The 27,268-nt window shown below is 44.7% G+C and overlaps 1 protein-coding gene and 1 long non-coding RNA gene across 2 annotated transcripts; one reads left to right on the forward strand and one right to left on the reverse strand.

Moving 5' to 3' along the window:
- Positions 1–165: 165 nt before the first annotated feature.
- On the forward strand, positions 166–24,678 carry LOC119461072 (ankyrin repeat, SAM and basic leucine zipper domain-containing protein 1-like). The gene is made up of 12 exons (XM_037722251.2): positions 166–422; positions 993–1,143; positions 1,725–1,847; positions 2,240–2,354; positions 3,508–3,619; positions 7,134–7,274; positions 11,499–11,608; positions 12,926–13,061; positions 15,212–15,297; positions 18,042–18,293; positions 20,428–20,653; positions 24,370–24,678. The coding sequence occupies exons 1-12, from the start codon at positions 318–320 to the stop codon at positions 24,550–24,552; spliced, it is 1,740 nt and encodes a 579-aa protein (XP_037578179.1). The 5' UTR covers positions 166–317; the 3' UTR covers positions 24,553–24,678.
- On the reverse strand, positions 23,751–27,001 carry LOC119461074 (uncharacterized). The gene is made up of 2 exons (XR_007468391.1): positions 26,432–27,001; positions 23,751–25,053 (listed from the first exon to the last, which is right to left on the reverse strand). It is a non-coding gene; the product is annotated as an uncharacterized LOC119461074 (long non-coding RNA).
- Positions 27,002–27,268: the final 267 nt, after the last annotated feature.

The raw sequence follows: 27,268 nt of genomic DNA on the forward strand, positions 1-27,268 counted from the left end.
CGCAACGATCGGTTGAAGTGGCGGAGCCGCGTAAGTCAGATCAAACAACCATAGAATAAGGAACCAAAAAAAAAAAAAAAACGTAACCAAATGTTGCACGAGAAATTCAAACTTCGCGCTCACAGCCATATATAGCCGTATCCACAAATCATTAGCAGCCAAACGAAGCACAGCCAAAAGCCAGCCTAGGCCGTCTAGGCGCGCAGGTCGCGCGAGGTTGAGTTTGTTTACATTCGCGTTCATTCGCGTTTCTGAAAACCTGAGTGCGCTGGGAATTTTTGGAAGCCTTTGACACTTATGCCTCCACGTTGAATAACATGGCGGGAATACCAGCGGATTATCTTGAGTGGTCGGAGTCGGAGGATGACGAGATGATCTTTGGAGATGACTACTGCCCCGACGACATGCCAAAACTACTGGAGGTGGGGAAGTACTTCAGTAACTTCAGTCAAGTCGTTGGTTGCTAGCGTCGCCGCAGCACCACTTTCCTTTGGTGTAGCGGTGTCGGTGTTCACTGCATATGAGGTAGCAAATGTGTTCCACGGGAAATCCGCGACGAAAGGAAAACTTGCCATTCAACCTGAACATGGCTCATTGCTACGTAGCCGCTGCGGCGTCGCACTACTGTCAGTTCATCAGGTAACGTGCAATGTGACGCACCACATGGGTATAGCCATCCAGAATCGCAGTACTCGAAATCAATACATCTGTGCTGAATCAGGGAGGCGCATTCTTGAGCGGCGCCTCGCTCACCGATCATCATGGAAGTGGGGATTTGTGCCGAGGTTTCTCGCAGCACTCTGGCAGTTACCATTGGCTGCGCTGTCATTGCGCTTTCGGAAGAAACTAATCGTGTAAAGCAGTGTTAGCCAAACATGTGCTTAAAAATAAATAGTAAGAAACACATATTCCGCTATCGCAAGTTTGTCGGCATTGCATAGGACGACTACGTTTGTTCCCTACTTATTCACAATTTCTTGGCGTTGTTCCAGGCCCCTGCACCTGCTCTGCGCGATAACAAGAAGCCGGAGGAAGACGGGGAAAGCTCAATTGGGCCACGGACATCACCAGAATTGCAAGAAGATTTTCGAGTGGCGGTGACAAGAGGCAATGTTGAGCTTGCTCGCGACCTAATTGCTCAAGGTTAGAGGTCTACTTTCTTTACCAATCGGCATTAGTGCCCGCTAACAGTTCAGTGTCTTTTTTTTTGTGATGTCAAAACTGTGCAGCAGTGAATGAGATGTCAGACGTACGAATCAAGGTGTGCACACATTGCATGCGTCTTGTTCAATGTAGTGCTGAATAACGTATCACTTGAGGAAAATGAGCCAGCTATCTGATAAGTACAGTCTGGTCGTATTAATTCGAACTCCTAAGGATTTTATTTGAATTACAAGTCCATGGTTCAACAGATATACATACCCACTCATGCTCGGAACGGATACATGATACCAGTTATACAAATAGGTGCATGCAGTACTGACTTGTGTTTGTGGCGACCAAGTTGGCGGTGGCATTTCAGGTCCCCTTCAACAGTCCACTTGCCGAAATGTTGGCTTCATGCTGAGGGGCTTCCCTTGTTATCCTACTGCTAATCAATTGAAATCTCGTACTTTCCTGCAACCTTTTTGTCTATAAGTGGTATCGCATAAAACAGACTGTGATCTGGATAGAAAATCGGAAACGGCCAGTGTTGCTGCTTTTTGCCCCTTTTCTTGCTGCAGGAATGAATGTAAACAGGGAGTACCGATGGAACTGGTCTGCACTGGTGCAGGCCTGTTACAGTGGCTGTGTCGAGATGGTGCAGCTGTTGATTGACCATGGAGCAGACGTGAATGCCACTAAAGGTGAGCCTGCTCATGCCAGCTCCCATTGCCTGTGTGCCATACAGGTACAGTTAACAGTTCTTGTATGTAAGACATCAAGCGCCCTTAAACATGAACTCTGTAATGATCAGAGTGCCTAACGAAGGTTTTGTGCGGTGGAAAAACACAAGAGGAAGTGCCTCATTAGGTGTTGCAGACTGTTAAACGACCTTTATTCTTGCAGCAAAATTGGAGAGTACCATGCGACATGTTGAGTAAAATAGGTGAAAAAGAAAAAAAAGAAATATATCTTTCTTAAGCACTCAACAGATAGTAATCTTGCTTTAACAAGGCCAGGGTCATTGTGTCATCAGTAAAGAAGGTTTACACGAGCAAGTTCTTATTTACACGATTGGCTCTCTTTGATGCCGCAGGTCTTGCCACACCGCTGATGACAGTGTGTGGTTCTCAAAAAGGCACAGAGGCAGCCTTGGTCACATGTGCCGAAGTTTTGTTGAAGCATGGGGCGGAGCCCGATTTGGCTGGCAGGTATATGTACAGTATGCACATCAGTTCTCTTTTTAACTTTGTGGTCTTGCCATTTTTCCAAGAAAGAAAATAGAACTGGGAGGTGGGGTTGGGGAATGGGTGGTGTTTTTTGTGGCAGGTACTGAATGCAAAAAAATTAAAAATTATGTAAGTGCCGATACCTCAAGTACAAACTTTGCACAAATAAAATTTTTGCAAAGGCTTTATATAAATTTGGTACACATTAAATTTTAAAAAAAATAGACCTGAGGCTAAGGCCAACTGTCCACTGAGCATGGTTTCCATAGCCCAGGGATGTGTTCATGCAGGAGAATCAACAGTGTGCATCTATTTCGCTCATGTGGCCTAAACTGGTAGCACCAACTGACACAATAAGTGCCAATAGTGGGTGGCTGCCAGGAACATGTGTCATTGAGAAGCAGAAGTAGCGCTTGGGCGTTCGGGTGAAAGCTCAGAATAAAAACACTTTATGGAAAAAATGGACTGCTCACTCTCGCAACTTCGCGTAGCGTGAAAGTTTCACAAGAGGCGAATAGTTAACGAATCAGGAGTGAATCTCCTTGCAACAGTTCAGTTGGTTACTACATATGAAAGCCCGACAGAGTGCTGGTGATGCAAGTTATGTGTCAATTAAAGGAAAGCTGGCAAATGGCGCACGCTTAAGCACGTTACCACATGCTCAACTCCCCTCCCCCCTCTTTCATGCTCTTAATCAGATGATGTTCAACCCTCACACCCACGTATGCGGCACAAGACGCAATCTTATCACACTTGGATTTTATATGGAACCTCACAGCAATACCGATGGTTAAAATTTGACTGAAGTGTCCATATAATTGCTATATCAAAGAAAGAAAGTTGCCAAATTCATAGGTGTCTGGTTATTAGATGGTTCATTCAATCCGACGACCATTGATTGTGCTGCCAGTATTGCTGTCACTACTTGCTGTGTTGTGCTTTACCTTTTGCCTCTAGTTTCCCAGTAAATATTTTCTTTCCTTGACATTCATTGTTCCCTGTCTGTTGCCACACGTTCATCACTTTCACTTGACAATATTTGGTATGAGATGCCTGTGCATGCACAGAAATCAGGCAGCATTGACTGTTGATTTCAAAAAGTGTGACCTCTTTTTACCCCTTGCTTTTGTGACAGGGATGGCACAACACCTCTAATGTTGGCTGCACGAGAAGGCTACTGCCAACTCATAGAGATGCTGTTGGATCGAGGTGCTGATGCAAAAAGCTTGGATAGCCAGGGGTGGACAGTAAGTGGAAACTGGATTTGTTTTGGGTATCGCATAACAAGCGTTGTTGCTCTACAGAAGACTACTATTCTACCACCTTCTAGGTGCTGTGCAATGTTCACATATAGTCGGCTCTCTTTAATACTAACATAAAGAAACCTTGGAGATAGGTTTATGTTATTAGAAGTTAACATTAACACAAGTATTTTGGATCTTCGTGGGATTGAAATAAGTTCAGCTACCTCATTTCAGCTTATCACTTAGTTCAGCTTAGAGAAGCCATATATGCATGACGCAGGCTGTGAAGCATTCTTTCTGGCTGTGATAGTCTTCAACTGACTGTACCGGCAGTTAAATTGTTATGCTGCTTTAATGTTGTTCTTCATTTGTGCTGCCTCTCTGGCTTGCCTGTAATGCCCTTTTTTTTTTGCTGGTTGAAGAGGGAGTGACCAAGAGTGAATGAACAGCTGGTCGCTGTCCTATACAGAAGTTAATCTTCATGCTATAAATGAAACGGAACTAACTTTGCATGCTATGTAAAAAAAAATTTATGAGAGAAAATTGTTGTACAGCTGCTTACAGAAGTTTTTGGAACACAAACTGCGTGCACATGCACTACGCATACACGTTGAATGCTATCTGGATGCGGCATTTATTGCATGTCTGGCTGGGATGTGTAGTTCACTAAACTCATAACAGGGCTTTACCAATATCTACAGACTTGCTACATTGACTCAGTGGCTATGGCAATCCGCCGCTGAGCTAAAGGTCGCAGGTTTCATTCCCATTTGTGGCTGCTACATTGTGATTGAGGTGGATGTAAAAAATGCTTGTGTACTCGTAGGTCTGTTCAGTTAGCCTGCACCAGCTGAGCCAGTTCACGATGTGCTGTGCCCTGCCGTTCGTTTCAGCAGTACAGCAGTTGTGCTCTCTGAACCACACCTTTCATTTCAAAAAGTGCAGGAGAGGTGCAGGGCTGGTTATCAATATTTCTGCACCCTCCCAACTTGAAGTGCCGACTTGGTGCAAGCGTGCAGCCGCAAAGAGCAGCGTTGCACACAATATCGCGCACAGGTGTAAACACCATTGAAACCTAACTTACGCCCATCGGCTACGTCTATGCAACGCAGGTTGTGTTGTGTTTGTCGCATGTGTACACTAGCATGTTGTGTATTTGCCATAGCCCGCAATTCAGCTGTTTGTTCTGATCATCCATCTGCTATATCGGCACATAGATCGGCTCTGGCAATTGTTGGCACTGGCGGCTTTCTTGTGTTTTTATTGTCCTCTCAAGCTGAAAAATTAAGTGATACAAAAAAGATCAGCTGCATGTTCCCCAGCAAAGACATGACAAGTTTAGATGTACAGTGGAATCTCGATGATACGAATCTCACGGGGTCATGAAAAATATTCGTATTAGCCGAAATTCGTATCATCGAAACACAATTAAAACTAGCTAAATTAAGGGGGTATGCGGGAATCAGATCGCGAAAATCGCGAGAAAAATCGATTTTTGAAAACCACGCGTTTCGGTATCTGCAACGTCTAATCTACGCTGTATCAAAATGGCTTGGCTGAAAACGCACTAAAAGTGGCCGAAAAAGATTAATTTGACAGTGCGCAGGGCGAGAAAACAGCTTTAAATCGCGCACAATCACCGCAGTTCACGGAGACATATCTTATATTTCCTGCCACCGAGTGCCGCCATCTTGGCATCGCTCGAAAGCTCAAAGTTTCGCTGTTCCGCTTCTCAATTCGCCTGTCGTCGCCATCTTGTCACAAACGCACAAACACAAAAGAAGCATGGGTCTGCGATAAGTAGTCACACGGGCCCTCCGATGAAAGCGGGCCTCCGATTGGCTGCTGTGCTGAAAGACGTCTCTCAATTGGTTGCTCCTGTGGCAGGGGCAAGACGGCAACCGCAATTTTGTGCTTCGTAAGCCACACCGGCATCTTCACTTGACACGCAGATTTCGGATTACTGAGAGCTCCCAGGTTAGTGATGGATCGTCGCTCGTTGGGGAAGAAATTTTGGACGAAACACGCCTTCGGAATACAGAAGCGCAAGCTTCCTACGGCAAGAAAAATACGGCGATTAGCGGGAGAAGCGGAGGAGCACCCGACTGAACGTGTGGCGCTACCTTGCACCGTGTGACTCCTGCAGCGAAACCGGCAATCGCCCTGTGCCATCAGCACCGACAACGCAGTTGACGGAAGACGCGCCAACGGAGGCTCCCGCGCCTCAGCGTACGGCCGCGCGAATCAGCCGAGATCGTATCTCGGTAGACATAGCTCTCTGCGACTAGGCAAAATGGCGCAAATACACCGAACGCGGCCTGAAGCGCAGCAGCCACTCGATCTGATGGCACGTGGAAGATGAAAAGCACAAAAGCAACAAAAGCGCCACCGCTTCAAACTCTTCGCGCCCAGTCGCGGCCTCCGCGCTGTCCGACGCCGCGTCCGCGCCTCCGCACCAAAAGAGAAAGGGAGAAAGCGCGTGACTGCGTGCTGTTCTCTTTCGCGGCCGTTGGTGGGGCGGCGTTTATTCGCATCAACCGACGCGTTTCGAAAATCGATTCGTAACAACTGTTCTCTAGTACGTTGCAAAGGAAAATTGCGTATCATCCGGAAATTCGTATTAGCCGTGATCGTATCATCGAGATTCCACTGTATTCTACAACGTGCATTGTCTGATCCTCTGTAGTGTAAGAATTGTTATCCATTAACCGAACAAATAGCTTGTACCTGCTAACTGCTTTCTGCTGCTTTTTAAAAAGAAAACACTTCAGAAGGTGCCATATATTTGCTGTTCGAGGCCTCTCAAACTTACACGGACAGTAAACAATAGCTGGACAAACATAAGGCCTGCACAACGTCTGCTCCTTAGCATTCATTTTGATATTTATGTTGTGCCAGCATTGCAGAAGTCGAGTTGCACAATTCCTGAACTTCTTGTGCCCCGCCGTGAACTGGTTCACAGTGGTGAAAGTTTATTAAACAGACCTTGTATGTATTTGGGTGCCTTCAGGCAATCAGAATTATTACGGAGTCTTCCACAACTGTGTCAATCAGCCAAGGTGCTGCTTTCGAACAGTAAACATTGTCAGTCAAACCTAAAGATTCACTGGACTTGGCTGTGTGTAGGTTAGGTATGTTTAGAGTGTTTAGCTAACCGTGTCCTCGATCAGCTCACTCCAGGAGCTATTGCCTGCTACTTTAGTGTGCGATACTACTATGTATTTGCAAGTGGAATGTCGTCTCAGCTGCAGCATATTTCTACTTAGTGTTTCTTTACTCTTCTGCAAAAGTCCAGTTAATGTGCTTCTCCTGTGCCACACAGTAAACAAGAGAGCTGATCGATGCACTGGTATAACATGTTGAAGTAACCAGTGCTCATTTGAGACGCGGACTGGAAACTAGCTGCCGATATTAGTGTCTTTGTGCTTTTTGCTAGTGCCTGTATTCTTCACAATGCTGTGCTGCCTGTAGCATGTTCATCTATGCTAACGCTGCACCTTGTTTTGTTCACTTGCAGTCTCTAAGCTGGGCAGCCTATGCTGGGCAAGGCAGGGCTGCCCGTTTTCTTCTCATGAAGGTGCCTTTTGATATGGTCTCGCTTGTTGCACTCGATGGACAGATGCCCTCAGATCTGGCCCATTCCCAAGGCTACTACAAGGTCAGTGGTACCACAGGCATATATACTCGGTGTCACGTTAGTAGGAGTGCCAGGAATACATGGCTCTTCCAGCAAAGTGTTGGCTGATTGCTGCTCAAATTTTCTGCTGAGGTAGCATTTTGGAGTGGATGCAGTTTAATACTACCATGTTTGTGTGCATTACTTGCCTGTTTCATTTGCAGTAAGGCCAAAGTGTATGTCGTCTGTGGCAACACCACTAAAAAAAATGTTTTCGATGCAATGGTGGCAGCATATGTCAGCACTACAGGGATAGGCATGTTCTATCATAGCGGTAACAAATGGCAGCACGGTTTCATTGCAGCAGACTAAACTTTTATTGAGTGCCGTCGCTGTTGACAGTGTGAACTTCACCTTTTTTGTGATTGAAACAGGCAAGTATTGTTCGCAAATGTATGTATTATACTATATTGCACCCACTGCAAATTGCTACATCTTTGTGAAATTTGAGGGAAGTCAGCCAGCGTTTCAGGTGTAAAGGCCGGGATACATGGAGCGGGAAACTGGCGTCAAAGCGACGAAATTTGCCCGGCGGCGGACGCTCGACCCTCGGCGTCCAAAAATTTGGCTCCCGCCGGTGACCCGGTCCGATTGGAAAAACTCCGCCCAGCGAAAATTGCCGCCGGAAGTGGCGAGAGCGCCTCGTGCGATCACTAGGCGGTGCGCTACGACCGATCTCCCTCCGACTTCTGGCAGCTCATTGGGAGCCACCGAACGTCCCTTCTGCGAGCCGTGAGCGCAGCAGACCAATGAGAGCTGCCCCCTTCAGTGATGTACGTGCGAGCACGGCTGGTCTGGAGGCGCGCGTTTGCCCTTTAAAGAAGAAATGGAGCGCGCGCCTCCAGGCCGGCCGTGGTGCGGGAAACGTCCGCCAGTCGTATCGCTCGCTGTGTCACGCTGCTCTACAGTGTTCCTTTGTTTCGGAATTCTTGGCCTCGTGGTGCCGTGACCTCCGTAGCTATGTCAAGGAACTTATCTTTCAAAAAAGCTTGTTTACAGACTTTGACAAAAAAAAAAAGGAAGTTCAGCGAAAACTGATGAGCTGTTTTAAAGTTGCTCAATAAATATGTGTTGGCTGAGGTTCGTGTGGTGTCGTGATGCTGCTCCGTATAACATGCGTGCTATGCGGAGCAGTATCACACGACGCCACAGGAAGCTTTGCTAGGGAGTTTGTCACCAAGTAAGCCTGTTTTCTTACGTTTCGGGGCTTGCTTAGGATGATACGATTTTTGGAAGATACATTTTATTTTCTGGTTCCTGCGAAGATCGTATCAACGAGGTTCCACTGTATGTCATTAGGTTTGGTGTGGGTCAATTAGTTCCAAAGGTAATGAACATTTTGCTTCCCTTGTTTAAGGCCAAAATTGAAGGTGGAATAAAAAGCAATTTCTAAAGTGTGGATAGTTAGCCTTAACAGCGAGGAACGAAATGTTGGAAGCAGATTGTTATTGTGATCACAATTATGTGGACACTTGAGATGCGTTCGCACCATTGGCACCACCGTGATGTTCCGGTTTCAGCGGTGCATGAGCAGCCTGCACCCTGATATTTGGGGGCTGGGTATAAGCAGTGTTGTACGTAACGGCATTCCAAGGAACGGCGTTCCTGGAACTAGTTCCTTTTGGGAGGAACAGAGGAATGCCACTGTTCCATTAAGGGTCGGTGGAACTGTAACTGTAACTTGTTATTTTTACGAAGGAACGGCAGAGGGAATGGCATTATTTCTGTAAACGTTCCACGGCATTGAACAGACGCACGTACGTACGCAGCGTATCATGCAGGGAAGATTGGCGACCGCGTGAGGTGCAAAGAACTACCGCTTGCCTGTCACGTGACCATGGTTCATTTAGTTTCGTGAGTTCTCCCTTATATTTTTTTATGACTAGGCTTCAAGATTGTCATGTGACGCTCCCTCCTATAGTTTCTTTCCTCCATGCCGGCCTGTCAGACACCAACATCGAGATTTAACTCTTGCCGAGTTCAAACAAGGGTCTTTACTAAATTGCGAATATGTATTCTGGACATTTTTTTCCCACTCATACTGCAATATTGCACAAGCATTCATTACACGCGTATGTATTGTTCCTTCGATGCGGTTTCTTGTGCAAGAAATTTAATTATATCCTCCTAAGACCCCTTGTACAATACATTACACATTGCCTTCAACTTGTTTTCTAAATTCACTTGGAAGTGATTACGCAAAATATTCACTCTGGGTATGAAGTACGGTGCATGTGTGACTGTAAAGAAGTGGTTTACTCAATTCTTGCCATCCGCTTTCGAGAAATGTGACAAAAAATTGGTCTAGACCTCTGTGTCGTCGCAGACGGCCGAAAGCAACCACGAGGCGTGTTTCGAAGTCACCGAGATTGTGTGAAAATACCGGACGCGGCAGCAACATGGCAATATATTACACGTACAGTTAAACCTGCTTATAACAAACCTCCATATAACGAATTCCTGGATATAACAAAGTTTTTATATTCCCTGTGGTTACTCCATAGAAACGCATGTATTTGAGACCTCTACATAACGAAGTGGCAGCGTGAGACCCCCTCGAAATAACAAATTTTTCCCACCGACAACCTAGAGATTTCGCCCCAAATTTTGTCATTTTTGCGCGAGCAGCAACCGGAAGCACCTTCTCCGCGGCGACGGAATGCGAAACGGCCCTATAATGTCACCTAGTGTCAGGTTAGTGAAGAGACTTGTGGAGTAACCGAACCGAGTAACTGAAGTAACCGAGTAACTGAAGAGAGTGGCAGAGACTTGCGGAGTAACCAAAGAGTGGCGCTGCCCACGCGTTGAAAAAAAAATGTTTTTTTTTTTTCTTCTTTGGCAACATCAACTGAAAAAGGAGAGTGATGGCTTGGCGGGCTAGGCCAGCTGCAGCAAGCGGCGGGATCAGGTTTGAATGAAGGGAGGGGGAAAGGTCACGCCCGCGGCGGCAAGATTGCCGGGTCGAGGGATGCCGCCTCGCCCTGCGCACGCTTGCACTCACGCACACGTGGGCTCGCTCTCGCAGTCGCCATGAATTCAAGCGTGCCAAGCTCCACGCCGCAACTTCGCATTCCGTCGCGGCGGAGAAGGTGGTTCCGGTTGCTGCTCACGCAAAAATGACAAAATTTGGGGCGAAATCTCTAGGTTGTCAGCGGGAAAAATTAGTTATTTCGAGGGGGTCTCCTGCTGCCACTTCGTTACATAGAGGTCTCAAATACATGTGCTTCTATGGAGTAACGGCGGGGAATAGAAAAACTTCGTTATATCAAGGAATTCGTTACATAGAGGTTCATTATAAGCAGGTTTAACTGGATCTATTAGTATGCCGTTATAGTCCGTTTCGTTATAACGAGGCTTGAGTGTAGATTATGTTAGTACGTTTTTTGCCACACTGCCATAACATTTTCAAAGCTCTTATTCAATTGGCTGTAATATAGCTAATAATTGTGACCTAAAAATGCTTCTACCATTTCTTCCCTTAATTTTTAGGCTATGTAACGCCGCAAAAAAAAAAAAAAAAGTTATAATGCTACCTCAGTTTTACATTGTGGCCTCAAACAGTTTAATTAAAATGGTAAGTATATTTAAAATTAATTGACTGGCACCAAAAAATTATTACTCTTTTGAAATCAGTTTAAGAAACTTAACAAGCATGTAAAGTTGCATTAATGTTGATAAAAAAAGTAAATGGGTGGTGTTAGTGTCCCCCTTGGAAAAGCTGTAAATGCGATTTAATGGGCATGAATAACTCGCCATGATAGCTCAGTGGCTATGGTGTTGTGCTGCTGAGCACAACGTCACTAGTTGAATCCTGGCTCCGGTGGCCACATTCCGATGGGGCGGAATGCAAAAATGCTCGTGCGTTGTGCCTTTGGTGCACTTTTAAGAACCCCAGGTGGTAAATATAATCCGGAACCCTCCACTGCAGAGTCCCTCATAAACCACTATGCTACATCAGGACGTTAAACTCAACAAAATGTGCATGAACAACTGTGCATGGTCACATTTCACACTCACGCTGTATAGACGTTGAGATAATGTACGAAGGCTGGCTCCAATGCACCACCTTACGTCACAGGCCCTCTTTCTTCACAATGCATGCACCAAATGGTATAGTACTACTTGCACTACTGTTTGCCTTGTGTCTAAGTAGTTATTGTACTTTTCTCGATAATTTCATTCCTTTTCTTTTTGTTGTTGTTGTAGCTTTCACAAATCTTGTCCAAGTTTGAGACTGAGAGTCGGCAGAAACGCAACGAAGGAGATGCATCAAGTCTTGATGTGGCAGAACCATGGACTATATGCCAGTCTACAAGGTAACGAACTGTCTGTAATCGTTGTTATGGGGGAGGGTACTCATTATAGCAGCTCATTAAGATGACCATCAAACAAATGTTGAAGGATATTAACATTAAAAGGAATCATACAGGCAACATGCTGTTTCCTTGCTTCATTTGGAGGTGTGACGATAACTCCTGGGAATTTTTTCTTCTTGTTTTGCAAAGAAATAGTTACAGCCAAAAAAATTTGTTAACTGGCTAGTTAGTACAATGTTCTTGAAAACTACTTACTATTTGCAGTGTGAATAGACAGGACATGAAGGCACACAATGTACACACGCACTGACTATTAACTTGCTTATCAGCAGATATCAGGAACACTGAATGAAACACATTGCACTTGGTGCAGTGCATTTCAAGCAAACAAACAAAAAGAAAGACAAGGAGATACTGTAGGCAAATACCGTATTTATTCGAATATAAGGCCTGGCTTTTTCCCAGAATCTTTAGCCTCGAAGTCAACGCCCGTCTTATACGCGAATTTTGCCTTTAGGTGTCGCTTCATGGCAGCGTGACTTTCGCTTTATAGTGTGGCTTTACGGCAGCGTGCACCGTAATGCTGTGAAGCCACACTATAAGGCGATATTCGCACTGTCGTGAAGCAACACTTAAAGGCAAGAATTCACATATAAACCGGACTCTACATGTTGGAGCTCCCTTCTTTCATATTTCATGGTCACCATTTTGCGTTTTGGCTGTGTTAGTAATTCACTATTTCGGGCAATCCCTGCCGAGTCTGAATAATCTGTCTGCTAGTCTGTATCGCCTTGTAAAGTGCATACGTAAGTTTTTTTTTCTTTGGTCCTCCAACTGGCACCCTCGTCTTATAAACGTGACCACCTTATAATCGAATAAATATAGCACTTATAATTGGGACCGGCTTATAATTGAATAAATATAGTAACTGATCATATCTAGGAGAACTACTGCCTTTGGTAAGCATGCCTAAGGGAAGTGGTTTGTCGGCAACATATTTTGTCTGCAAAAACGCAGACAAAATATGTTGCCGACAAAAATTTGCGCGTTTTTCAAACATACAGACAGTGTCGTTAATATACGGCATCGACCATTTGGGACTTTTTCGCGGCACCGTATATTTACGTCTCTGACCTTCATAGGGTTAAATCTAAATACAGGAGTGCTGTAGCATACCGCCCCTATAGAAACGTGACCGAGAATCGAACTGATTTTTGATCTGAGCATGGGGCAGTAAATCTGGCACTTTGTGACAGAATAGTAATAGTCAGCCTGATTAGTAAATAATATGTATGCATACTCTGTGTTTTTCTAAAGCAAGTATCGGGATGCCTTTGGTGATGTGGCCTTGGTCCTCGCTGCCATTGGAGCAGAAGAACGGCTGCCATTGTTTCAGGAACACGGTGTGACCTTCCAAGAGATGCTGGACCTCGATGAAGAGGCTCTCTGCAAGGTACAAATACCAACCACACCTGTGCGTTAAATGTGCTGCATTCTTTGTGGTGTGAATAGTTTATAGAAAAAGAAATGTGTGCAGTTAATAACATAAAAGTCTTCTCTTGTTAAACCCCATAGGTCATCTATGCATGTGCTTTCTGAAGGTTATGGAGACGATCGACTCTTTTGCGTCCCCTTATGTTGTTTTTCCCTGCATGGCTCTCGCATCTCCTATAATCCGGCTTTCCCGCATCGCTAAGCATTGCTGGCGGATGGTGTTGTTGCAGAGTAGTACGAGAGATGGCATGAGTGTTACGCTCCTAATGCCGCTTAACGGCAGGGTTACTCGTGTGCAAATGGGAGTAGCCTCTTCCTCTTTGACATGGGATCGGCTGGGTGCGCAGACGTTTCGCGTGCTCGCCAGCACCCTTTGCGGGATCGTCCTGTGAAAGGCTTCTGAGCAGGACACCGGGATGGACGAATATGATCGTTCGAACGCACCACTGTTTGCATGACTGTACATGCGAACGATTAGGCGTTGATGTCGAGCCACGGAGGCGAACATATTTGCTCGATATCCTGTCGCGATGAGTCAGACATTCTTGATTCATCGGCAGCCATCGGTACGTTCAAATGGTAATGAATTCGGCTACCTGGCATTTATGTATGAGAGGTGCAATAAGTGCCATTGTGATGGTTTGCACTATGCGTTGTCATTCCTTTTTCCCAAGAGCAGGTTTGGGAATTCACAAGTTCTGTGCAGTGTATGGGTATGATAGCTGGACTGATCATGTTGCATTTTTGGTTTCACCAGTAGAGAGGTGGATGTAGTCTGCAAAGCTACATGGGTCATTGATTACTTTTTTAGATCTCTAGTTCTCAATTCTTTAAATGTAAAAAGTACTCTGAGCCACACACGTCAATCAGGGTTTTGTATGAACAAGTCCCTGTCTTTATAATACTTATAAATATAACAACATTAACACAAGAAGTAATCAAACTGAGCCCATAGCAACTAAAGCTTGTAATATGGTTGTAACTACTGCAGCCCCGATTTTCGTATCTTAAATCTGTCTCACAACAGCATGTGTTCTGAAACTGTTTTATGGAATGCACAGGTTCCACAAACGGAATTTCCATGTTCACCCTAAAATGTGAAATGTTGAAAAGAAGAACCCGTTCTTCCCCATTAATTTCCACAATTTCTCTATATAGAGATTAAATTTTGCATTGCACTGAATTTAATGAAGCCACTGCTCACGAGATCCACAGTTCAATAGTAGCATATCCATACAGACCAGTTTTTTTCTGCACTGCGTCCAGGAATCGTACACCTCCTGGAAATCCTTGAAAACCCTTGAATTTTGAAAAAGAGTTTGAAGGGGCCTTAAAACTCCTTGAAAATAAATCTATTCCTCAAATTGTTGAAAACTGTGGTTTTGCTATTTGGTTCACACCGCAGCCATTATGGCTCTATTTTGAAGCTCTAGGCTCTAGAAAGGCCTGATGGAAAGTAAGTTTCAGCCATTTGGCTTTAATATGATGAGTATCTTTGGCTGAAGCTGGACACTACTAACCATCCTGCTAGAAGCTGATTGTCATCAGTAGAATGGGAAAGTGAAGTTTGAAAAGCTACTTGAGCTCGAAGCGTGTGTCGTACTCAGCAACTGCTTAGCTGCAATTTATTGCAGCTAAGAAGGGCGAGATTTCACTTTCTTCCAGTATGTGTGTGTTCGAATAATCTTTGTTTGCCCCTCCTAGAAATTTTGCCTTTGTCATCCTTGAAATCCTTGAATTGTCCTTTCATAAGTAGCCAACAAACAATGACACCAAGGACGACATAGGGGAAATTATTTGTACTTTCTAATGGAATTAAAGAAATTATAAATTAATGGAAATGAAAGTGGATGAAAAAACAACTGGCCGCAGGTGGGGAACGATCCCACATCTTCGCATTACTCGTGCGATGCTCTTACCATTGAGCTACCACAGTGCTTTTTTCCCATCCACTTTCTGGTGTATTTATGTTTTACAACTAGAACTAACCCTGGGAGTGTTAGCCAGCGCCACCACTCACAAATCTAGGTTTGTGAGTGGTGGCAAGTCGTTAAGACTGAGTTAATGTTGTCTTTACAAGTGTGTGGATGTGTTTTTCTTTGCTTACAGATGGGTATTGAATCAGAGGAAGAACGTGCAAAGATTATTGCTGGCGTGGAATCCACCAGGCGATTCCAAATAGTTGCCTCATCACCGTGAGTGTTGCACCACAAGGCAAATGTTTGTCACCATCTCCCTGTCCAGTAAACTCGTGTACAATTACAAAAAGTGTTAAGTAGTGCAAGTACGCATGTTTCCTCACTGGAGTGCACCTTTATGAGATGTGTACAGTGTGTTTATGTTGCAAGCAGAATGAAATGTACTTATGTTCATTTATTTGTGCTCATATTGCACATTTCTGATACAATGCACCAAGGAATTGATCTCACTTGGATTTCCTGGATTGGCGTGCCTACTCTGTCTCGTTTAGCTGCTGCTTGTACCATTGTACACGCCAACATTCTGCCTCTAAATCAGCGATGTCAATGAAAATAAGAATGCCCAAAGTGAGTCACGTTTATCTCGAGACACTCCTAATGGCACCCATTCTGCAAAATTTTGCAGCAATATGTGCTAGTTGTTGAACGGGCACCTGGAGGATTTAGTACTACAGTTAACTTTCATTAATTCGACTTTTATGGGACTGGTGGGATTCACTGAATTATCCAGCAGGTCGAATTAAAGAAGGTGCAGAATATGTCCAGATACACTGCTGTTTCACTTGGCGGTATTTAATTGAATCTGAAGGGCACTCATTGTTTATGGGTTCAAAATAAGAAACAATGTGCACCTAAATCTAACACGCAGCCTGTTTTTAACGAGAAAAATGTTGCATGCCTCTGATTCTGGCATTGTGAAAAAGATGAAGCCAGTGAAGTTTAACCTTCACAGAGTGTAAATTTATTTACATTTAAATTTCACCACCGTCACTCTGTGAGAACTCTTCACTGCTGTACAAGGGACACAACTTGTCGTTCTCGGTGCGTTCCAGTCTGTTTGATATTCCGCATTTACGAAACGGCTCCGCAGCAATCGCAAATGGTATGATGGTCCTCACCTAGACCAACCACTTCGCCAATTCATCTTACGACTCATCTAAATCTCTGGAATGCTGAAGACACATAGTGCTACTCACTGCCACTAGCTTGTCGTGCAAAATAACTTATCTTTTGAATGGGCTTTCATAATTGACTGAAAGTGGTGCATCGTCATCACCATTCTACGTGAAAACTTCTGTTGCCATTTGGTGATGACAATGGTGCTGGCTTTGATGGCGAGCTGTTGCGAACACAGCAAATGCAGTTTCGGTGTCATATCCGATTACAATGTGCCGACAATATTCGGACAAATCTCCTTGGAAAAAAGGCACATGTTAGGATTGAGTAAATCGGTAATCATTCATTGTGAGCCGTTATTTACGCTTGAAAATCCTAGGGTGGGTTGAAAATAGGCGATTTCAGCAGAAGATAACAATGTCATCAACGCATTCACTGTACCCTACAGCTGCCAAGACAGTGCAGCCATTGAGGCCAGGCATGTGCGTGCTGACCAGTGAAGTTCGAATTATCTGAAAGGACCAGTTTCAAGATTGAGATAAATGTTTTGGCCCATAAATATGTATGGGTACCACCTGGGACCTTTTGTTTGCATCGAATTGCCCCCAAAATTTAATTGATGGAGGTCTACTGTGCAGTGTAGACCGCTTATAATGTAAGTCGCCGGAGTCGCGAATATCCGCACTATAAGCAGTACCGCACTATAACCAAAACGACGATTTTATTGCGATAATGGACACTCCAGGCGCATTTCTGCCATCGCTGTCACCATGCTCTAGGTTCCGTATTCGCTTACTAAATAAATTAAAAGCACGGTGTCACGCGCGCACAAGCAAACACGAACACATCTCGCTCGTTGACTGCGGAAACGAACTGTCAAAATGCTCGAGTGACAAAGCGCGGCGAGCGAATTGACCTTCGTGCTATCATGCCTCTCGCTTCAACGCGACCTATAAGCTGCGAAAACATGGCGCGCGGCAGACTTTTCCCGTCGCAGATTGCTTTCAAGATAGGGCCAAGGCAATCGTATCGCCGAAGTGGATCGTCGCAGATTATGTCCTTCTTCGGTCCACTGAAACCGTTACGCATTGCTTTGCTGGCGAAAATCCTCTCCTTCTGTTTGCGCCAGTCCCGAACGCAAGTTTCGGATTCTCTGAATGCCCGTGATGCAGCCCGATTTCCGTCCGTCTCCGCACACATGATCACTTTCCTTTTAAATGCGGCATCATGATGAACTCGGTACTTCATGCTGATAGAGCAGACGCAGAGAATGTGAAGACAGATGGTAGACTATTGCCTAAGCACGTGTACTGCAGCACATGGAGGAAGCTACGGTAGCTAGGCTCGAGAGTAGATAGGCTCGATGTGCGTGCGAGGCGGCCATTTTGAAATGCCGACGGCTATATGGTAATGCAGATTTAAGGTCATACTCGATTCTAATGCGCACGCAATTTTTGGACTTGTTTTATCGGAAAAAAAGTACGCGTTAGATTTGAGTAAGTACGGTATTTGTGGCTTGAGGGGAGCATTTGCCGTCTAGGTTGACTGCCAAACTTCCAGGCAGCCGCACTGTAACCGGTATTTCGTGTCCTGCAACTGCACTATAACCGATACGTGTATACATAGAGTGCTATGGGAAAATTAACGGGAGTCTGAAAAGACCGTATTATATCCGGTCCTGCACTATAAGCGGTTACGTTTTAAGTGGTCTATACTGTATTTGGATGATATTGAAATTGTTGTTTGTTGTTTTGTGGCCCAAAGTCACTGTGGCTTAACTAGTACGTGCTTTTCTTTTACACAGCATGTTGGCCTTTACATGTGCTGCGTTTCACTTCTTCCAGTGGCATCAATGTGGACTATGCGTTGGAGTCATTCTTGTCAGCTGTAGACACGCTGGAACTTGGAGACACGCTGCGAGAGCACGGTGTGAGCACTCTGGACAGCCTGCTGAAGTTGGATGAGGAAGGCCTCGAGAGAGCTGGCGTCACCCAGGTTGGCTCGCGAGCGCGCTTGGCAGCTGCAATACGTCGGGCTCACCAGCTGCCATGGCACAAGAGTAGCATACCAGACTTCCGCAAGGCAGCCACCATCACGTGAGTGCTGCTGCAAATGTTTGTGCTGTCCTGCTCTGCTGTGTTCTGCCACATGCAGGCGTTGGTGGCGTCGCTGAAGTCAGACAAAAGTGAAAAAGAAAATAATAAACACGCTGAGGAAGGCCAGGGGTAGAGATGCCGCCAGCTCTACGCTGGCATAAGAAAACGTAGGGGCAGCACTTTTCGTTGCATTGCTTTATTTTTCTCCCCTTCCTCTAGTATGAAAAAAAAAGGAGGGAAGGGGTGGGGGGGGAGGCAGGTAGGTTGGGTGTTCATGGAAAAAGGTTGGTAGGGTAGGCCGTTAAAGGGGTCCTGAACCATCCTTGGGCTTGGCAAAAAAAAACACAGCCCGAGGATAGCATACGCTGCTGTGAACATCTCAGCCAAATTTTGCAGCCATGCGTGGTGCATGGAGCTCGCAGGTGGAGCGCAGAAGTCACCTTTTTATCAAGTGTTCTCTTTTCAACAGAAGCTTGCTCCTTACTTTTTACTGGACGCTTTATTTCGTAATACAGTATAGCAGATTCCCATATGCAGCTGCCGTTGGCCAGTAGCTGACATCAGTCAAGAAGGGTGTTTGGATCAGTGCGCTCCTTCCTACTGTTACTGTGTATGTTTATTGACGCAGTTTAATAAACAGGCCGAAGTAAGCGAAAATCTGCCTTTAAATTTCAATAATAATACCTACTTCTGAAAGAAGCCGACTATCAACCGCTCACGCACGGCCGTGGCCACCTGCGTAGTAATTACTTTGGCCACCCTGCTTATTCGTGTCATAGCCATCGGGTGTCACTAATTTCGACTAGTTTTGTAAACTCAGCTAGCCCCGAACTACACGAAACTTAAGGTTACACCACACGCCAGCGCGTTCCCACTCCTGGCCGCTCTTGTTTAGATGCCTTGGCAGACTTTGCTTCGTATTGAGCTATTGATAGCGCTTCAAAATACGCAAGTTGGATGGGACTACTATCCGTTGGTCAAGCTGGTGCAGGACAAAGCCTGTCCACACCATGTAGCATGGCCAGACTGGAGCATTTGAGCATGAGCGCGCTCTCAAGCCCTGTCGTGCACGAAGCAAACGCTGCGCTGATGCACTACAGTTGCATGTAGCTGCTGTCTGCTACCTAGCGTAGAGGGTGCTGTGGCAAATCCGCTGGTTGAGTGCACTGCGGCTCGCTGAGGACATCTGTGTTTGGTGCATCATAGGCCCCAAAATCGAAAGTGGTGGCATCTATGTGAACATCCAAAATCAATCTTGAACTGTGCGCCACATTGACGTTCAGTAGGCGGAGCGTTGTGGGCACATCCCACTGTGCTGTAGCTTTCGCAGTGCAAGTCATTGAAGAACGAGCGGAACCACCACAAAGGGGATGTTTGATTGCCAATAATATGGAATGTTAAGACGCAACCGAGGGCGGAAAAAAAGGTCAGGACAGGAAAGAGCGTCACTTGCAACTGGCAGTATTGCCAATAACTCCACTTCTGCTGAACACATTGAAGTACGCTTTGCGGCAAAGTATTTCTGAAATAGTCTATTTTAACTTTGAATGCATTTCTTAACTTTGATAGAAAGTGGTTCAGGGCCCCGTTGAATATACAGAAATACACGTAAAAGCATGGAAAGATAAAAACAGTATTCAACGGAGGGCTAGGATACCCAAAAAGAGCTGGAATAAGTGGAATAGGTTGGAGGACAAGGCCCGTATGTTGTACAAAGAATAAGAATGTAGGTTAGCTGGTGGCATTACGTGTGTGTTTTTTTTTCTTTGTTCATATGAAAATTTCAGAATTATGCCACAGATTTTAGCAATTTTATGTGCAGTGTTGAATCGTTGCACAATCGACATGGCGAACAGCACTAGTGACAGGACAAGTGATTTGCTGTCCTGTTTATATCTGTTGCAACTGGACAGTGCGTCTGTGCTGTTCATGTCACTTGTCTCATCGTGTGCGCTGTTCGCTTTGTTCATTGTGAACCAACTAGCCTAGCTTATAGTAGAATCTTGTGTAATCAAACCTGCAATATGCAATACTGTGTTGCTTAGTATATCACAATCAATTTATAACGCAGTTTCTCTGAGTTACTTCAAGTCGCAATGCTGATAAAGCGCCACTGCTGTGTTTCTCTGCACAGGTGCCCCGAGGCAGTGTTTGTTGTGTCGAGCCTACGTCAGCACCTGGGCCACCTGGAGGTGTCGGTGAACCACCTGTGGAATCACCTGACCAAGAAACCCCAAGACTTGCAGCTGGGTCGTGACCTCTGTAGCACCCGTCACTTGCGTGAAGAGCTCAGGGAAGCCCACGAGGCAATGCGCTCATTGGCCACGCAGATGTGCAAACTAGACCAGCTGGCAGCTAAGGTTGGTGCTTGCCGTCAAGCTTTCTACTCGTGTCACTAGAGGGAAATGCGGCACTGCTGTTGTATAATTCATAGGGTTCACAGGGAAATCATCATAATTCAGAGGGAAATCTTGATCAGCAGTGGTCAAACAAAGAATGTCACTGGACCCAACATTTTGACAAGGGGACTTGCCAGACATGCAGATCTGGCACTGTTGTTGTTTAACTACTATGGAAATGATCTGCAGTAGTATATGGATTTGTCTAATCTTCGTGCTCTTGGCTTACACCATACACCCAGGTGTATGGTGACCGTCACCGTACACCCCGGTTTATGGTGACGGACACTGGTACACCGCCACGAGCTCGGCATGAATCTATATTTGGACTTGTGTCTCCTGAAAGGCAGAAAGCGGATCGCTGCCTGTTCTTCAGTCACTCTCGTGATGGACGCTGCCTATTTTGTTTTGATGCCCCAGCGGTGTTCCACAGTTCATAGACTACAATTTTTATATACCGTAAAAACCGGAATATAGGTTGAACTTTTTTTCAAAAAACCATTGCGAAAAGTCGACCCTCGTCTTATATACCGGACATTGGCGGAAAAACTACAGAAGTCTTGCAACAATGGGCAGATGAAGTAAACAGCCGCCTTCGCCATTGCATTCAGGCTGCTTTTTCACATTTTGTTTGAAAATGAGCGGAAGCCGACGGCAATTCACTGTCGCCTTCAAGAAAAAGGCGATTGAGTATGCGAAAGCCCACGGCAACCGTGGGCTTCGTATCGTGCGACCATCGACACGCGTGTTTGTCAGCACCTTATCATCACGGCACGGAGCAGCATTTTAATAAATACTGTCACCATTGTGCAACCGGCTGAGTCGCATTTGTTTAAAGGTAAGGGTGTCTTTCGGTACATTTGCCATTGAAAAATATTTTTTTCATTTTTAGAATTGGTTAGTTGGGGGGTCGACCTATATTCCGGTTCGACCTATAGTCCGGTTTTTACGGTACTCAACTTGCACTCATTTTAACGCCAATCATATATGTGTGCTCCATATTTATGGTACTGATAGCACAAACTTTATGAATGCCCCTCGTAGTATACTACGATTAATTCCCATGCTGGTTAAACGACCGTGATTGCAGCTCTGGTCGACACTAGGGCTAAATTTCCCTCTTGTAATTTTTGTAGGAAACTCTATGCTTCAACCACCTTGGTAAGCATTTGTAGTACCCCCTTGAACGATATGAAACGGAACATACAAATTGCTTTCAAGAGGCGGCAGTGGCTGATCGCACGTGCCCCACTGAAGAGTGTTCAACTGAGATTAAATGTGTAATGGTAAACCTATTTCTTAAGCATTAACATGTCAGATTAAGATAAAAACACGTAGCAAATAATTATAACAAATTAGGCGTTCCCTCTCATTGTTCGCAACTTTATGTGAATTTTCAATGGCTTCGTATGGGCTTGCTCGAAGAAACACATATCGTCTTTTTAATTTGCGTTGTGGTTCAGTTGCTCCGTGTGCTTGCCTTTCAGCATTTCTTTTGAGCAGTTGAGTGTTAAGCGTTCACATGATTAGTTAAATTTATCACGAAGTAATTTCATAATAATATATGAATTGCGACACATTTGAGCGCTATACTATATTTGTTGCTGAATATAAATGATATGTAAATAATAAAACCCAGCATATGTAGATTAGTCTTAATATTCTGAACAATTCTCACGGTAATGTTCTGAAAGCAGTAGAATACCATCATGGACTAATCATAACCATGTAACAAATTTGCAGTGACAAGCGTATCACCTAAGAATGTTAGCATAAGAAGCCACGAGGACATCCAAGACCAGAATACTAATGGATTTAAAGCTTAAAAAGCAAATCAGTGTATTGCCAATCATTCTGGTTGGTTTAACCACAGTATGGGCACACGCATGTACACTAGCACTTGCCTTCCCTCCTGTATTATTTGTATGAAAATTTATTGCGCCCCTTTTGTTGCTTGATGTCAAATTTGTATGCTGGAACAGCCAGCTATTTTCTCTACATACTCATCTACACTAGCGATACATGAAACACCTGATAGGTAACATATTTCTTCAGTGTTTTACTTCCAGTCGGAGTGTGCTTAATTGGGCTGGTTGGTTCATAATGAAAGGGGTAAAAACAGGGCTGTGTACGTGGTCTCTGCTTTCGACTTGTCCTTTGTGCTGTTTTTACCCCCTTCATTGCTTCTAGTCATCATAATAACGAAGCCATTGGACAGTACTGTGGCAGGAGGCCCGAGTACTGCCACGATAATGTTACCTAATGTTAGCTGATGTTAGCTCCTGCTTAAACTAGTACATTGTTGAAGCTCTTGTATATATACTTGTATGTCCTGTGGGAGTTTGGCCTGATGATTTTTAGTGAAATGCTAGAATTAGCTGCAGCCAGAGTCAACAGCCAATGCGTGTGCTCTTTCATTGGCAAGCAAGTATGATTGAAGCTGGTTCGGATACCATGGCTATTTCTAAGTCATCGTCATCTGTGCATGTGGAAGACATTTAGGCGATACATAGTTGGAAGTTCTGGGCTGGTATGATGTAATGATTCTATTCCAATTATTTTCGCTTTGACACCTTATCAGTGATTGGAATGGCGCTCTGCCTTCATTATCATTAGGATTGGCCAGTCGTGAGCAGTGGATGATAAGGAATATAATCAAGCGAAAGAAATTGCTACATTATACCGGCTCAGATGATCCTAGTCACTAGCACACGTCCATCTAATCACGTGGGCCAAGGGTCAGAATTTAGCAGAAGTGCCATAAGTGACTTACTCTGTATGTCTGCCATTTAAATGTACAGCAGTATGTCTTGTTGTACCTTTCCCCAGCACTTCTTCTTTAACCAATTTTGGCTCATTTACTGCTGCAATTTCAGCAGTTTGTGTGTCCATTCATGTTCAATAATACTAATCAAACTACTGGATTGCTTTTCAGTTCTAATGAAATGAAAAGACTTGTTGTCATTCTTGCCTACATTTTGTGTGAAGGTCATTAATTTTTCTGCAGCACAAGGATTTGGGAGCACTGCCTGTATAAATGAACTGAACAAACCATCAGTAAAGTATCAACAAAAAAATTTATTTCTTGTGACCACATGCCTTAGAAGTATCTTATTTGTTTCCTACCTAACTCGTTAAGGATTTTGATTAGCACTGCACTGTTAATTTTGTACAGGTTTCTAGCCCTTCGATTATGCATATGCAATTTGTCAGCTGCAAGTTAATTTGTATACAGTACTATGAATGCAGAGCGAGGATGGTAATAAAGGCCTCACAGCCATAAGGCACTGGCAAAGTTGCTAGAACGCCTTGAGAAACGTTAAAATAAATCTCTCATTCAACATGCGTATAAAACATCGGGAATTGTACATTATCGGTCCTTGGAAGCATGCATTCGCTAAATTGATGCATACTCTGTCAACACACTTTATGTCGAAAGAGTTGGAGTACCGTGTAATGCTTTGCAAGTGTTGGGAGTCCTTTCCTTGAGTTAGCATGCGATCATCCCGCTCTTGTCACATTTGTGCAGCCATGTCAATTCATCCAAGTTTTGACTATGTCATCTACTAGAATTTGAGGTAGCGTTTGTGCAGTCGTCCACCTCCTTGTCTTTGCTGCTAGGTGGCTGCAGGATGGTGAAGCAGATGTCACATTGTCGTCGTTTTTCTAAAATGCAGGTGGAAGGATGCATCGAATACCAGCCACACTGGCCACCGCTGCCTGCTGAAGTGAAGCGCAGCAAACGCTTGGTGTGGCTGCCTTTGTGCCTTTTGTTTGCGACACTATGGACTTGCAAAGTGGCTGGTCGGCTTGGACATTGGCCACTTCTACCGGGGTTGTCCTTACTTCGCACTGTGTGAAAACACTAACATTCCTTCGTAGTCATATGGATGCGCTGTTTATAATGTGGGGCTTCCCTTTCCATCACTTGTTTCTTGCACCGAGCCACAACATTATTCTTAAATTAAAAACAACTGCATTTCTTATTTGCGTGCAGACTTTTCCGTGTTATGTGCAAGCGTCGCTTTTCTCCCTTGGTGTTCCGAGTGGTGGGAATCCAAGTGTGGAGATGCGGGTTTGTTGTGGCATGAACGCCTTTGTTGTGGGTCTGTCATGGTACCAGCATCCCTGGTTGCAGGCGCAGGTTTGTGCAGGTTTCTTTCAGAGCTGTCCTGTTGACGATCACCGGATGTCCCAGAATTGCGCAATGCTGCAATAACTTCGTGGCGCCTGCTGTGAGGTATGGGAATGGCGTCGGGCACCACATCGTGGTGGTTTCCGCTGGGATCCCAAGGCATCTGTTGGGAGAAGGTCTACTGGTTTCCAGGTCAGCACTGGCTGCAGTGTGGCACTGAGAGTACCTGCACAGGATTCACACACATGCCAATTTTGTTCAAACAGCAAAGCCACAATGAATGACAAATGAAGCAAGCAGCTGAGTAGATGGCCCATTCAGTACCGTCATCACTAACACGGTGTTAAAAAATATTACGAAAGCTTGCACACTTGCTATGAGCATATTTAGGGGGAAAGTGATTAGAAAAATAGTCTCTAAGAAAATGCATGTTTTTTTGTTTTGTTTTTTAAACTTTGAAAGAAAGGAAAATTATATCCGTGCTGCATTTTTAAGTTTTAGCGGTTAAAAGTACCACCTGCCATAAACAATGAACCCTAATTGGCTGTGCTTTATGCTTGCTGATGCTGTCCATCTCGGCCTTCTTAATGTGATTTAAAGTTTGAGCTAAACAGTAATCTTGGTTTGCCATTACTGTCCAGTTGCTTCATTTTGTGAAATTAAATGCACGAACTTTGCATGAAACCTCCAGCCTAAAAAAAAAGGGGGGGGGGGGGGGGAGACTTTCGTCATCATAATAACCACGACCCAACATTTGACAGTCTGTGTTATTTTATTTTGAATGCACGAAAGTATTGTGGCCATGCAGGTGTGATCAGTGGCACTGATTTCGAGATCAACCAGGACTTTGCAGTGACTTGACATTTTTGTATCACTCCTTACTCAAGTGACTAATGAATCATGCTATGTGGTGTTCTGTTCTGACCACAAGAACTCACTTTAGGAACAGTATCTTCATTATTAGTAATCTTAAAACTAAGTACAAAATTATTCGAAATCCCCAAGTCTACATAGTACCCTTTATTTGCTCTGTTATTGAGGCTACCAGGTGATGATAGCCTCAATAATAATCATAATAATAATATTAATAACAGTAATAATAATAGGCTATGATGAGGGTAAAAATGCAGATGCCGCACAATTTTTTTCCTTTCAGAAAAAGTATATATTATATATACAGTACCTGCTCATTGCTTAAATGAAAGTTTGTTGCTAAATTTTAAAAAGTAGACTAGGCTAATGCACCGCAATAAGCCACGTATGGTTAAACGCCTATGTTTCGCTCCTGGTTTTAACACATCTGTAATAAACCAGCCCGTTGCCCCTTCGCGCCCAGTAACTGCATCTCTCGCGCTTATAGGCAGGGATATTCATAATAGGTCATCCACCGGATGAGAAAATATGAAACGAGGGCATTTCCTCGACGCACCTCTTCCCGATTCCCGTGCCTACATACTGCATTTGTATTGTGGGAAGTCTCGGAATAGAGTTCTGTCGACCTCACATGTACAGGAAGATATGCGAGTTCGGAAATAAAATGTAAAGTACGGAATAAGTAGGGAGCTTTTTCGGTACCATGGCTAGAGTAACAGGGTGGTGCTTACCGGTTGATTACACTGCAAGCAGCACATGTGAGCCATGCCGAGGCATTAAACGGCCACACAACTTTTCCTTCACGGCAATCAAAAGTTACCTGAATGATTTTTCGTTCCGCCTTTCGCGTGCTCAACGTAGCGGTACGCTTGAGCAATGTGCGTGGGATGGCTTTTTTTATGCAATACCGTTCGCGTCAGACGGCATGAGTAATTTCTCGGAACATTACAGACTGGTTGGAAAAGAGCCACCGTTGTTCTTTGTCCTTTGCTGATGATCAGCGCCTATCACCTGTGTGTGATAGAAAAAAAAAAAAAAATTCAACACTGCTGCAGACAAACCGGCGCGCTCGCGAGTGGATTTCTCCGGTCGAATCACGCGCCCTGGGATGTGCGCGATGCGCGATTACGTTAACTATACCTTATCGCGTATGCGGTCGACGGCAGTTTTTTAGTTATTTCGCGTCGATCCCGAAGTAACGGCTTCCGTCACTGTTTGTAGATCAAAGACTTGAGCGCTTAAATATTTTAAGAGTTGAACTAGCACGAGCGAATTGGGTGCATATGGTTTCTTCCCGTGAATGTGTGTGTATGAAGGAGCTTACCGATGCAGAAGAGTGTTGTCGCTGTCGTCCCAGTGATAAGGTTGACACAGGGTTTAGCAACATTAAAACTCCAGCCGCTAACTAGTTTCGCTCGAGTGTAATCTTGCTGCTTCCGTGACGGACAGAACGACTAGGAAGAGGAGTTGCGGAGAACCATCCGAACCTAGCGTAAGCTGCACAGTGCCACCAGGCATTCCCGTCGCGTTCCCTGCCACGAAATTCATGCGCAAGATCACCGCAGCAG

Source organism: Dermacentor silvarum, chromosome 8, assembly GCF_013339745.2.
Source record: "Dermacentor silvarum isolate Dsil-2018 chromosome 8, BIME_Dsil_1.4, whole genome shotgun sequence".
Lineage (NCBI taxonomy): Eukaryota > Metazoa > Arthropoda > Arachnida > Ixodida > Ixodidae > Dermacentor > Dermacentor silvarum.

Excerpts from the sequence above, each read along its gene's own strand:
- LOC119461072 (XM_037722251.2), top strand. The coding sequence starts at position 318 with ATGGCGGGAATACCAGCGGATTATCTTGAGTGGTCGGAGTCGGAGGAT. Across the intron at positions 15,298-18,041 it reads CAAATAGTTGCCTCATCACC|TGGCATCAATGTGGACTATG; the intron begins GTGAGTGTTGCA and ends CACTTCTTCCAG. Across the intron at positions 18,294-20,427 it reads CGCAAGGCAGCCACCATCAC|GTGCCCCGAGGCAGTGTTTG; the intron begins GTGAGTGCTGCT and ends TTCTCTGCACAG.